The sequence below is a fragment of the Leuciscus leuciscus genome (genome assembly GCF_965113295.1).
Source record: "Leuciscus leuciscus genome assembly, chromosome: 19".
Taxonomy (NCBI): domain Eukaryota; kingdom Metazoa; phylum Chordata; class Actinopteri; order Cypriniformes; family Leuciscidae; genus Leuciscus; species Leuciscus leuciscus.
The window spans coordinates 32,635,119-32,648,063 of NC_138743.1; the positions used below are offsets into that span (position 1 = coordinate 32,635,119).

Genomic DNA, 12,945 nt, shown 5'->3' on the forward strand with positions numbered 1-12,945 from the left:
ACATTACCTTAATTCTCCATACACCATCAGCATCTCAGACTCACCGTTTCTGTTTATTTCCCTCTAAGCCCCAGCACAGCATCCCTGACGTGTTCATATGGATGATTAGCAACAACAAACGCATAGCGTACGCCCGCATACCCTCCAAAGACATCCTCTTCTCGATTGTTGATGAAGAGATGGGCAAAGACTGCGGGAAAGTTAAAGCCGTTTTTCTCAGGGTAACTCTCACTTTATATCCCATTTTCATATTTCTTCCTGCAAATAAACATGTTAATTAGAAGTAGTTAAATCAGGTTGGGATGTTATTGATGTAAAAGTTCTGCATGGGTGTTTGTGTTCATTATAGCTGCCTGGAAAGAAAGGCTTTGGGCATGCTGGCTGGACAGTTCAGGCTAAACTAGAGATATATTTGTGGCTGGGGTTGAACAAACAGAGGAAAGACTTCCTGAGCGGCCTGCCCAGCGGCTTCGAAGAAAACAAAGCGGCGAAAGAAATAGGCATACAAGCTGTCCCTCCCGTCAGCCTAGTTTATAACAGTAAGATTATATATGCCCTAATGGTTTGTACATTTGCATTTATGTTAAAACATGCGCAGTATGTGATAACCGCCCCTCTGTATCCTCTTCTGTAGTGAAGCAGGTGTTTCAGCTGAGGGCACACATGTATCAGGCTCGCAGTCTGTTTGCTGCTGACAATAGCGGCCTGTCTGACCCGTTTGCAAGGGTCTTCTTCTCCACCCACAGCCAGGTGACAGAGGTGAGTGTGTGTTGAAGTCTTTGGTTATGAGATGGAACAGGTTTTGTCAGATTTTTTGCTGTTCTCTGCACAAATACTGTTTGTGTATGTGGGTGACTCTTCAGTTAGAGGCACTTTAACTACTTAAAATTTTATATACATTTTATATACTATATTTTATAAATGTTAAATTAAATATATACATCAAATATAAATAATATAGAAATATTATATTTATAGAAATGTATTATACAGTATATTATTATAATAGATTTATTTATAATATTGTTGGTAACACTTTACAATAAGGTTCATTAGTTAACTACCTTTGTTAACGTGAACTAAGAATGAACAATACTTCTACATCATTTATAAATCTTAGTTAATATTAATTTCAACATTTGCTAATACACTATTAAAATCAAAGGTTGTATTTGTTAACATTAATTAATGCACTGTGAACTAACATGAACAAACAATGAACAGCTGTTTTCATTAACTGACATTAACAAAGATTAACAAATACAGTAACAAATGTGTTGCTCATGTTTAGTTCATGTTAGTTAAAGGGATAGTTCACTTTGAAATTAAATTTTGGTATGTTTTAGCTTACCTCAAGGGCATCCAAGATGTAGGTGTCTTTTTTTTATTTTATATGAATGACAGACAAGTTTCAATTTTGTTTCAAATTTCAAGTTTCAAATTTCAATTTTCAAATTTCAATTTTCAATTTTTTAAATTTTGTTGAAACTTTGTAGTTTCAATTTTGATATTTTTAGGTCAAACCGTTCTTGTCTGTCAGTCATATAATGCAGGTCGATGGTCACTGTCTCAAAGAGCATGCACAGAGTCCAAATTAAAACAATTCCACATCGTCCAAATTAAACAATTCCCCATCGTAAGTACACATTGATGGCCTAAGACACGAAACGAGCGGTTTGTGTGAGAAAACGAACAGTATTTATATCGTTTTTACCTCTTATACACAGCCATGTCCAAGTGATCTGAGAGCGCGGGCGGGTATAGACATATACACTAGATGTCGCCTTGGCTAGTGCAGTTCATTGGAACAAAACCGTAGCCAAGGCGACATCTAGTGTATATATCTATACCCGCCCGCGCTCTCAGATCACTTGGACATGGCTGTGTATAAGAGGTAAAAACGATATAAATACTGTTCGTTTTCTCACACAAACCGCTCGTTTCGTGTAATACTCTGTGCATACTCTTTGAGACAGTGACCATAGACCTGCATTATATGACTGACAGACAAGAACGGTTTGACCTAAAAATATCAAAATTGAAACTACTGCGGAAAAAAAGACACCTACATCTTGGATGCCCTTGAGGTAAGCTAAAACATACCAAAATTTAATTTCAAAGTGAACTATCCCTTTAATACATTAACTAATGTTAACTAATGAACCTTATTGTAAAGTGTTACCATATTGTTTTCTGAAATGCTTGCCGTAATGGTAGTGACAGCATTATTTGGTTCTGCAATTGTTTGTTACTATTTATTTATTTATTTGTATACTTTGTACACAAATGTCAAATTAAATAATCAAATTACTCTTTAAATGAGGAAAATGTAATTACATAGACACATTAACAAGTCTAAAGATATTATATCCTTTTATTTTAGAATTTTCCTTTAGATAGAAAGGTTCTCCCAATTGATCAATCATCCATGAATGTGTATAATGTAAATTTCAGGTCCTCAGTGAGACTCTCTGTCCTACATGGGATCAGTTGCTCGTATTTGATAATGTTGAACTCTACGGTGAGGCTGGTGAACTCCGCGACGACCCTCCAATCATAGTCATTGAACTGTATGACCAAGACACTGTGGTAAGTTTATATAAGTCTTATATAGCCACAAATAAAAGCGAAATATCCCAAATTAAATTTCATTGTTTGCTAGTTCAGTGGGCAAATCTGTTGTCAGAATCCCCCCCCCCCCCCCCCCCATGTATGTGTCAAAATAAGAGTGTGTGAAAATGTGCCCTATTGTCCTGACTTGATGTTTCTTCCTGTTTAAAATCTTCTGGTCCTGCCCTTTTGTTGGACGGTGTTTTGGCTAAGTAGAGTGTGAACACATTTCAACACTGCTGTCAGTCTGTGTTTGCATAGATAGCTGAATTCAACAAGGCATGCAAGAAGTGAGATTGCTTGTCAATCTGTCCCAAAAACAAGATTTTCACAATTTCCCTTACTTGGTGATAAAAACACAATTTCCTGTGGCAGTAAACTACCTCTTGCATTCCCTTGGTTGTGACCATTCAGAGGGTTTACAATTGGATGTTTCTTTGTAGTTGTAGTCTCTACAGTAGTTTGTAGTAATCATTGCTGTGGTTTATTTCATTGACAGCTGAATGCCAAGGTCAGATTTAATATACAGTAAATGATCCTTTTTAAAATTGAGAGTGATTGAGCACAGATGAAGAAACCAAACAAAAGCAGAATTTGGCTTCTGTGAATGCAAACCTTTATGTTCTACATTTAACAAAAATATGTATAACTGACAACCAAAGATTGATTTTAAAGCCCCAGCAATACAGTAGCCATAACGTGAAAGTGATTTTACAAGGAATGTGGCCACACTGCCCCCTGGTGTTCAGAGGCGGTAGTGTAACTCTCGTGTTTTTGTGTGGGATCCAGGGGAAAGCAGAGTTCATTGGGCGAACATTTGCAAAGCCACTAACTAAGATGGTTGATGAACACTACGGGCCACCGCGGTTTCCCCCCCAGCTGGAGTACTATCAGATCTACAGAGGAAACTGCACTGCAGGAGATCTGTTGGCTGCTTTTGAACTACTGCAGGTACGGCCGGTATACAGTGGTTGTGATCAACATGTTCGTACTCCAATCCTGAATGGACTCTGTCAATGCTTGGCCTATCTGTTCATACAGTAAATGTTGCTTAAATAGCACATATACAGACCACTCTGTTTCTTTTCCTCTCTCTTATCTTTGATTCTTGGTCATTTCCCATCACATTTTTCCACAATCCTCTGTCCTATCTTTCTGCTTTACACTTCCGTGGAATTCTTGACAGATTCCTTATGATGATGAGGAGATCAGAAGGGCTCTTATTGCGGTCCATGACTTTGCTGTGCCTCAGATCAAGGTGCAATAAACAAAATTACATTTTCCCCTCTTTAATTATTGTCTTTGTTTTCCTTTCTTGTCTAAGTGACTTCATCCTCTTCGCTATTGCTGTGCTTTTCCTTTTTACTGTTTTACAAGGCATGGTAGTGGTTTGGAAAAAGAGGATTTATCAGTATTACTATCAGTCAGTAATTACTTTATTATTTCATCAGTTGATGAGTTATATATTTTCATTCTGTAATATCTGTTTATCCACAGATTGGTCCAGCAGGGCGGGCAGCACTTCCTCCAATTGATGGCCCAACTGATTCTGACCGCGGGCCCATTCTGCCTGTTCCATTGGGCATACGACCAGTTCTCAGCAGATATCGCATAGAGGTGAAAATAGCCATAGAGAGCCACAATAAAAGACTGTTAACAATTGTATTAACTACATTTGCAGCTCATGAGTTTTTGCTTCAGTTATGTTGAGCCACGGCCTTCGTTTCTCTCCAGGTCCTCTTTTGGGGTCTGAGGGACCTTAAAAGAATCAACCTGGCCCAGGTGGACAGGCCTCGTGTGGACATTGAGTGTGCAGGGAAAGGAGTTCAGTCAGCCCTCATTCAGAACTACAAGAAGAATCCGAACTTCAGCACATTAGTCAAGTGGTTTGAAGTGGTGATTTGATTTATATTTGTAAAAAATCTTTTTTATGTTTTATTTTTTCACTTTTTTTTCTGATTTGAAAAGTTAACTCAAGTAATCTTGTGCTGCAGGATCTGCCAGAAAATGAGCTTCTCCATCCACCCCTCAATATTCGGGTGGTGGACTGTAGGGCATTTGGACGCTACACCTTGGTTGGGTCTCATGCTGTGACCAGCCTTCGCAAGTTCATCTACAGCCCCCCAGACAAGACTGCTAACAACTGGGCTCACACAGGTACCTGTCATATACACATATACACATAAATCTGTAATAAATAAGTTTAACAATGCAATATAATGTAACTTTCCCAATGCTTTTCAAATTCATATTTGTATAAAAAAAAAATTGTAGCATGCAAAGATGACAAATTACTTAACATTCGTTAAACATGCCATCTGACACATATAGGGCCCTATCTTGCACCCAGCGCAATTGACTTTGTACACCGACGCATGTATCATTCCTATTTTGCACCCGCGCAAAGCGGACTTTTCCCTCCTCAGACGCACGTCGGTAAGTTAGGAAATACACTTGCGCTCCCGGGGGCGGTTCAGTGCAAAGAGGAGGCGTGTTCCGGCGCAAACGTTCCTTCATGCTATTTTGCAGGTTTAGAAAACAATTGCGCCACTAACCAGGAAAAAATTGTTTAAAGTCAGTGGCGCGTTGCGCATGTTATTCATATGCTATTTTAAGGGCGCATGCTTGGCCATAATCAATGTAGCGTGTGCACAACGCGCACTTTGATTCTCTCATCTACACAGAAGCAGCAGTTTTCATTTTTGCAAATCATACATTATTACGATAGATAGATAGATAGATAGATAGATAGATAGATAGATAGATAGATAGATAGATAGACAGACAATTTATTATAAAAGCATACATCTAGCTTACACATTTACCCAAATTATCATACACCTGTTTAACCGAAGTTCATTTGGGTGGGTTTCTCCATCCCCAATGTCCCTGACGAGAACGTCGGTCTCCTCGGCTGTGAATCGCTCCTGGCGCGCGCCTGGCAAATCCGCCGTTATAATAGGAATCCGCTATGGAACGAGCGCGCCTGCTCTTAAAGGGAATGTGAGATGACGCTCTGATTGGTTTATTTCACGTTACGCCCAAACCACACCTATGAATAATGAAGCTACTTCAGACCAACCCCTTTTAGATTTGCGCCGGGCGCAAGAGGCATTTATCCCGCCGGGAAAATAGCAACAGCGCCCGAGACCCGCCCACAAAGTTACTTGCGCTTTGCGCTTGACACTTTCAGATCGTTAAAATAGGGCCCATAATGTCAAGCTGGTCAAACTTTTATGTTTTGTGTCACACTGTGTATACAGGGGCGTATTTACGCGGTGGCCAGTGCCACCCCTGATTGAAGCTTGGCCACCCCTGTTGCACAAGCATTTTGACCGCATTAAAAGTGGTCTTTTCTCCATTCAAAGAACTGTGACACTGGCACAAAGGCCATGTATACACTCCAGCTGAATTAAGTTTTCATTTCACCTCTTAATATGGAAAAAAATAACAAGCCCAAAGATAGTGGACATGGCAACACTGCAAGAGTGCGCTTGGCGAAGCAGCTTTTACATAAACATAAACAAAACACAGCAGAGCGAGACACGAGCTCACTGGTCAAACACGTCTATCAAGCGCATAGAAAAACAATGGAAAAGTAGCTCAGTGGAATGGAAAAAACCCTTAAGGTTTAGCGCAATAAAATGAACAAATACACTGTATTATATGTGGTTTTACACGCTCGCTCACAGTACATTACTCACATATCCTGTGTTTGCACAAATAAATGCGCCCCCATTTGCATTTGTACTTTGCAAAGAAAATATAAATGAACACGCTGTTGCATTTTTAATATCTTTAAATTACAATAAATTTAACTTTTTAATTACAATAAATTGTTAACATTGTTTTGCATTATTACACGGCTCTGTGGAATACTTGATTCTGATTGGTCAATAGCGCCATCCAGCGGTAAGTTATTCCCAGATAACAACCGCTCAAAACAGATAACGCAGGGTCATCCGGGTCACTGAAGTCAGCAGTGCTAAGAACATTTTTTCTTCATGGATATTTTGCGTTTGGTGAGCTAATAAAATATTTAAACTCAGTCGAATCAACATTTTGTGTACAGTTATTTAATTAGGCCATCCAGTATTGTGGACTCGTTCTCTCTTATTTCATATAAACGGCTGGATGTACATTATCCCTTACATGTTCACTGACAATACTCACTGAGCTCTACCAGTTGGATCGTGTTTGTGTCAGAAACTCCTTGTCTCCAATAATAATATTATTGTCCAATAATAATAACTCCAATAATCCAGTGTTTAAATTTGAAATTCGTGTGTTCCATTCCACATGTGTTTTAAGATATTCCACTCAGGCTATACACAATCACAGTATATTAAGTGATTTTCTTTTTATAGATTTGAAGTCAAGCTGGAATTATTATTATAATTTTTTTTTGCCACCCCAATTAAATCACTGTCTTACCTGGCCACCCCTGAAAAAAAAGTTTTGGCTCCGCCCCTGTTTGAGTAGCAGCAAATTTGCCAAATGATGATATTGTACCATGGTCATTTTGAATGATATATCAAGATTCACTTATAATTGATTACGGTTAAAAAAATTTGGGGTCAGTACGAATTTATTTTTATTTGTTTTTGGAAAGAAAGACATTCAGCGAGGATGCAAGAAATTGATCAAAAGAGACATTTCAAATGTTGCAAAAGATTTCTATTTCTATTCTATTCTTTTGAACTTTCTATTCATCAAAGAATCCTGAAGAAAATTAAGCAGCACAACTGTTTTAAACATTGATAATAAAAAGAAACCAAATCAGCATATTAGAATGATTTCTGAAGGATAACGTGACACTGAAGCCTCTAGTTATGATGCTGATCTTTGCCATCACAGGAATAAATTACATATACAAAACAGTTATTTTCATTTGTAATAATATTTCACAATATTGATGTTTTACTGTATTTTTTATCACTGTCTTCATGAGCATAGGAGATTTCTTTAAAAAATATATATATCTTACCAACCCCAACCTTTTGAAGAGTAGTGTGAATAAAGAAAAGTTACAGTATATAGTTTTTTTATTTTGAATTCTTTGTACAGACCATTTCTTTTTCCAGCTTTTCTGACTTTTCATTCCTTTTCTCTATGTCTTCTTCCTTTCCCTCTTCATGGTCTTAACCTTTCTGTCCTGGTGCTGGTCTTGGGTCACTGGTTGCTAAATCTTATGACCCTACCCACACCAGCTAGACTGGCCAATGGCTACATGGCTCTCACCAATGGGACGTCTCATTCCCGCCCCCACTCCCGTTCCATTTCTTATCCCTCAGGTGAAATTGTGGTCAATATGGACCCGGAACCCAACATTAAGAAGATGGACACAGTTGTCAAGATTGATGCTGTGAGTAGATGTGCCATGCTGTTATATTTTAGAAAACTGCTTGGCTTTGAGTATTCTTGTTCCTACTGTGGTTCTGTTTGTTTTACTGCTTTAAGATTAATGTCCCATTTTAAAGTCGGCATGAAATGGAAATTGCGATAGAGAAAGGATGCTAGGGACATTATTTTGATTAAAGATTACAAGGGCACATAAATAAATTAAAATAACAATAATGTTAATAATTATAAATGATTTATTGTGCACATTCCAGATTTCATGGCGACTTTAACAACAGCCATGTGATGTGTATGCTAGTATGCTGTTGTAGAATCTATTGTGGATGTTTGTATTTGATGTATGTTTTGTGTGGCCCTGTCCTTGTAGACCACCGATGCTGTTGTTAAAGTTGACTTGGTAAGTCTTGGTTTGGTGTAGACAGATTTAAATGTTTTAGATTTCATTTTCATTAAGTTGGATTGAATCACTGTAAACACATTACATTTATTATCAAATAAACATCACAACATCCTTTGTGACAACAGAACGAGGATGATAAGGAGAAAGAGAAAAAGAAGAAGAAGAAAAAGAAGGGAGAAGATGTAGAGGAAGATGAGCCGGATGAGAGCATGTTGGATTGGTGGTCCAAATACTTTGCCTCAATAGAGACTATGATGGAGGTGGGGAGGAGATGTCTTTTAAGTTCAACTTAGTAAAGATTCTTTACATTTGATATATACTGTAACATTTTATTTTAACTATCTGCGAATGCAGAATCTCAGAACCCAGGAGGCAGCTCTGGCAGAGGCAGAGGAAAGAGAAGATTTGGAGATCGCAGCAGAGAGTGCAGGTAACCACAGCACTTAACATGGACATCATGGTGTTGTGTTCCGGTTAGGAACATGTTCTGATAAGCACTGTCATCCCATATCCATCACTATTGTAGTCATGACTTAAAACCATTTGTATTGATCTTTTTTCATGCCATGAAAGTTGGACACAAACATTTCAAAGTTGGGATAAAATTTTTCCATATATTACTAGTAATTCAATTGAATTTTAATGTATGAATGAAGAGTATTTAATGTTTTTAATGAAGAGATCCATCTTGTAAATTATACATAATCCATGTCAGTTTGAGTGTTTAAAATAGCTCTCATGGCTTGAAAACATCATGGTTCATTACAAACGTCCATTCAAATTGGCCTCGTAGGTGTCGTGCTCATCCGTTTCTCATTTCCATCTATACTTGTCCATTCACCCATAACCTCAGAGATCAAAGCTGATGAATTTCCTATGAAAGGCACCAAACCCAAGGAGAAGAGCAAAGACAAGAAGAGCTCCAAGGACAAAAAGAAGAACCAGGATGGCACAGAAAAACGACCTCCAAAACCCAAAGTTGATGAACTTATGGTTAGTGCGTCTTCTTGAAAATATTAGTCTACAGCTGGAGGTGTTTTTCTATCTTGCTTTATAAAGAACTTTAATTTAGAATAAATAATTAAATTTTTTCATTGTCAAAAAATGTATATTTCAAATAAATGGTGTTTTTTTTACCATGAAAGATTTTTTAGCAATTTTCTAACCATGAAAGAATCCTGAAAAGTACCATGGCTTCCACACAAATATTAAGCGATACAACCATTTTAACTGTGATGATAATAAGAAATGTTACTTGTGCACGAAATAAGCATATTAGAATAATTTATGAAGGATCATGTGACACTGAAGACTGGAATTATAACGGCTGAAAAATCATCTCACAATATTACTGTTTTCACTGTATTTTTGATCAAATAAATGCAGCCTTGGTGAAAGTGAGAAACATAAATTAAAAAAAATCCAGACCCTAAACTTTTAATTGATTAGCTAAATGAACTGTGATCTGTAGCAATTTAATCAAATTTCAATATAAATATGAATGTCTTTATCTCATTCTCAGGTGTACAATAAAGAGCTGGAGTGTGAGTATGGTAACTTTGAGGACTGGCTCCACACCTTCAACCTGTATAGAGGAAAGGCTGGAGATGATGATGACCACAATGTGGTTGATGATGACAGAATTGTGGGCAGATTCAAGGTAAGAATCAGGTTTCAGAATTAGAGTATGAACATGTCATTTTGATATTTGAGTCTGTCTCCTTGTGAACCAGGGATCACTCTGTATGTATAAACTACCACTGTCTGAGGAGATCACCAGGGAGTCAGGATTTGACCCGAACATGGGAATGTTCCAAAGCACACCTCACAATGACCCTATCAATGTTCTCATCAGGATTTATATCATTAGAGTAAGTGAATTCAACTCTGAATCATACGTAGGTGTTATTAGTGCAGTACTGTGTCAGCTAAAGTAACATGACTCTCTTCTCAGGCCACAGACCTGCATCCAGCAGATATAAATGGTAAAGCAGACCCTTATATAGTCATTCGATTGGGAAAGTCTGAGATTCGGGACAAGGAGAACTATATATCCAAACAGCTGAATCCTGTATTTGGGAAGTGAGTTGGCTATACTATTGTAAACTAACCAAACCAATGGTTTGAGCTCAAGCTAGACCATATTCATTTCTTGAAAGCACTTCATGTTTTTTGTTTTTTTTTCTTAAGGTCATTTGACATAGAGGCCACATTCCCAATGGAGTCCATGCTGACTGTGGCAGTATATGACTGGGATTTAGTCGGAACTGATGACCTGATTGGTGAGACTAAGATTGATTTGGAGAACAGATACTACAGCAAACACAGAGCCACGTGTGGCATCGCATCCAACTACTCTGTGTGAGTACTCTCTGCTCCTATTTTACCAACACATTGAGTATGAAACACTCAAATCTTTATAGAACAACTTGCTAAAGTATTTTCATTTTGGGGGTTGTCAATCGATTACTTTATTTTACATAATGTGACAATGAATTTATCTAACTAATCATTATTAATTGCATATGTCATAAATATGACAAGAGAACAGCCATACCTAGAAAAAATAGTTTTGATCTGTCCAAGCCAATCGTAAAGTCTGTTTAATGAACTGCCCTGAATTAATGTGTTAAACTAACAGTCTTATATTTTTTAACTGACAGTAATGGTTACAATGTATGGCGGGACCCTCAGAAACCAACTCAGATCCTTGCTAAGTTGTGCAAAGAAGGCAAATTGGATGGACCCCACTATGGACCTGGTGGGAGCGTCAAAGTTGCAAACCGCGTCTTTCTTGGGTTTACAGAAATTGAGGATGAGAGTGGTGAGACATTTAAGAGCTTATACAGAGTACAGTTTTTTTTTTCTCCTATTATTTATATAAAATATATCCATTTTGTATGTCTTACAGGTCTGAAGAAGCAGACAGAAGAACACTTGGCTCTCACTGTTCTTAGGCATTGGGAGGAGATCCCACGTGTTGGTTGCAAACTCATCCCTGAGCATGTAGAGACCAGGCCGCTCCTCAACCCTGACAAGCCAGGCATAGAGCAGGTATGCATGCGTGTGCAACAAAATACAGCTCTTATTACCAAGGACATATTCTAAGGTTCATCATTTTCAGAAGTTTATTTGTGCTTGATAAATGAGGGAATGTAAATGAAAAATGTAACGTCACAAAAAAAAAAAAAAAAAAACGTTTAGGAAAAATTTGTCATTATTATATTGTAACTAACTGGTCAACTCCTCAAACGTTCATAATCTCACAGGGAAGGATTGAAATGTGGGTGGACATGTTTCCTATGGATATACCGGCACCAGGACCAGCCATTGACATATCACCACGCAAACCAAAGAGGTAGATGATTCTGTTCAAAGTCTCAGTTTACTCCATTTTGAACACATTTTGAATCAGGATCAGTGAAACTTTTGCTGCTTTTCCTTTATTCATGCTCTTTTAAACTCAAATAGTTTGTTGCAGTTAAGGCTTTAATATTTCATGTGTGCATAATGTTGCAATAATCTTTTACAGGTTTTTTCCTTAACGTCTCTAGGTACATGGAACAAAATATCATTTTGATATGTGCATCACTGAGTTTAGCCTTGAAGAAAATGAGACAAAGATATGAAGCTTTAATAATCAGTTATGCTTAAACCACTTTCTCACTCTTAGATCATTACACCCTTAAGCAAGGAACAGATTGCTTTGTTATCTGGACTGCTTGTGCAATTAATATTCTTTGGATGACTTAAAAGCTTTGGGAGAAAGTAGCTGTGAATGGCGAATTACCAAACTACAGAATGTCTTTTTGACTCACTTTTTTTAAATATAATTGTTTACTATAATAGTTTTTAACTGTTTAACTACAGCGATACTACTGTGATTCAGCTACAAAACAGATGACACTCTTTCTCACCTAGAGTTTGTAGATACAACACACTGTCCTTATTCTTTTTCCTCTCATACTTACTCTTCCAGCTTCACACCTCTCATCTGCCTTTATTTTTTTCATGTTAATCATCTAAAGAATGTGCCAGTTTTTACCAAGGCCTGAACTGTGAAACTGTCCTACTTATATTCATGCATTGCAAAAAGTCCAAATGTGCAGTTTATTGACATAAATGCATTTCTGAATGCACGGCATAATTAAGTAGAAATAAATGTAATCAGCGGATCCTGATTTTATCTGGATAGGATTGAATTGTGAAAGTGAGTGCTACAGAATAGAGCCAAACCTGTGAGTTTGCTAAAATGATGCATAAAAAGCTATTTTCACATTCAATACCAATATCCAACAGTGCGCACAGACTAAATATTAAAAAAGGAAACTCATTTCAGAGGAAGAGAAGACTATAACGGTTTGATTACGAAGGCAATTTTGAATCAATTACAAGACCAGGAACATGCATTAAGAAAGTAAAAAGGTCAATCAAGTCTTTAAGGAGCAGTTTTTACCTTTTTACTTTGGCTAAATTAAATTATAATCTTAACTAATATTTTTCATTTGAATCAAACCAGTTACATTTTTAGGTTAAAACAATATTTACAGTGTGAGATGATGATCCCATTCTTT

The 12,945-nt window shown here is 37.3% G+C and overlaps 1 protein-coding gene across 16 annotated transcripts in view; it reads left to right on the forward strand.

The window, feature by feature from the left end:
- otofa (otoferlin a) overlaps positions 1-12,945 on the forward strand; it is a 78,305-nt gene that overhangs the window by 58,819 nt on the left and 6,541 nt on the right. For 7 of the 16 annotated variants that reach the window (XM_082147427.1, XM_082147435.1, XM_082147439.1 and 4 more), the window contains exons 22-42: positions 69-221; positions 350-539; positions 635-759; positions 2,455-2,589; positions 3,400-3,561; positions 3,797-3,868; positions 4,108-4,227; positions 4,345-4,506; positions 4,605-4,767; positions 7,821-7,975; positions 8,339-8,368; positions 8,497-8,631; positions 8,726-8,801; positions 9,225-9,364; positions 9,894-10,031; positions 10,105-10,242; positions 10,326-10,453; positions 10,562-10,732; positions 11,035-11,195; positions 11,283-11,425; positions 11,641-11,729. In XM_082147427.1, the coding sequence (XP_082003553.1) occupies positions 69-221; positions 350-539; positions 635-759; positions 2,455-2,589; positions 3,400-3,561; positions 3,797-3,868; positions 4,108-4,227; positions 4,345-4,506; positions 4,605-4,767; positions 7,821-7,975; positions 8,339-8,368; positions 8,497-8,631; positions 8,726-8,801; positions 9,225-9,364; positions 9,894-10,031; positions 10,105-10,242; positions 10,326-10,453; positions 10,562-10,732; positions 11,035-11,195; positions 11,283-11,425; positions 11,641-11,729 (2,786 nt within the window). The remainder of the gene's footprint in view (positions 1-68; positions 222-349; positions 540-634; positions 760-2,454; positions 2,590-3,399; positions 3,562-3,796; positions 3,869-4,107; positions 4,228-4,344; positions 4,507-4,604; positions 4,768-7,820; positions 7,976-8,338; positions 8,369-8,496; positions 8,632-8,725; positions 8,802-9,224; positions 9,365-9,893; positions 10,032-10,104; positions 10,243-10,325; positions 10,454-10,561; positions 10,733-11,034; positions 11,196-11,282; positions 11,426-11,640; positions 11,730-12,945) is intronic. The other 9 variants (XM_082147429.1, XM_082147433.1, XM_082147430.1 and 6 more) reach the window with 5 other exon arrangements.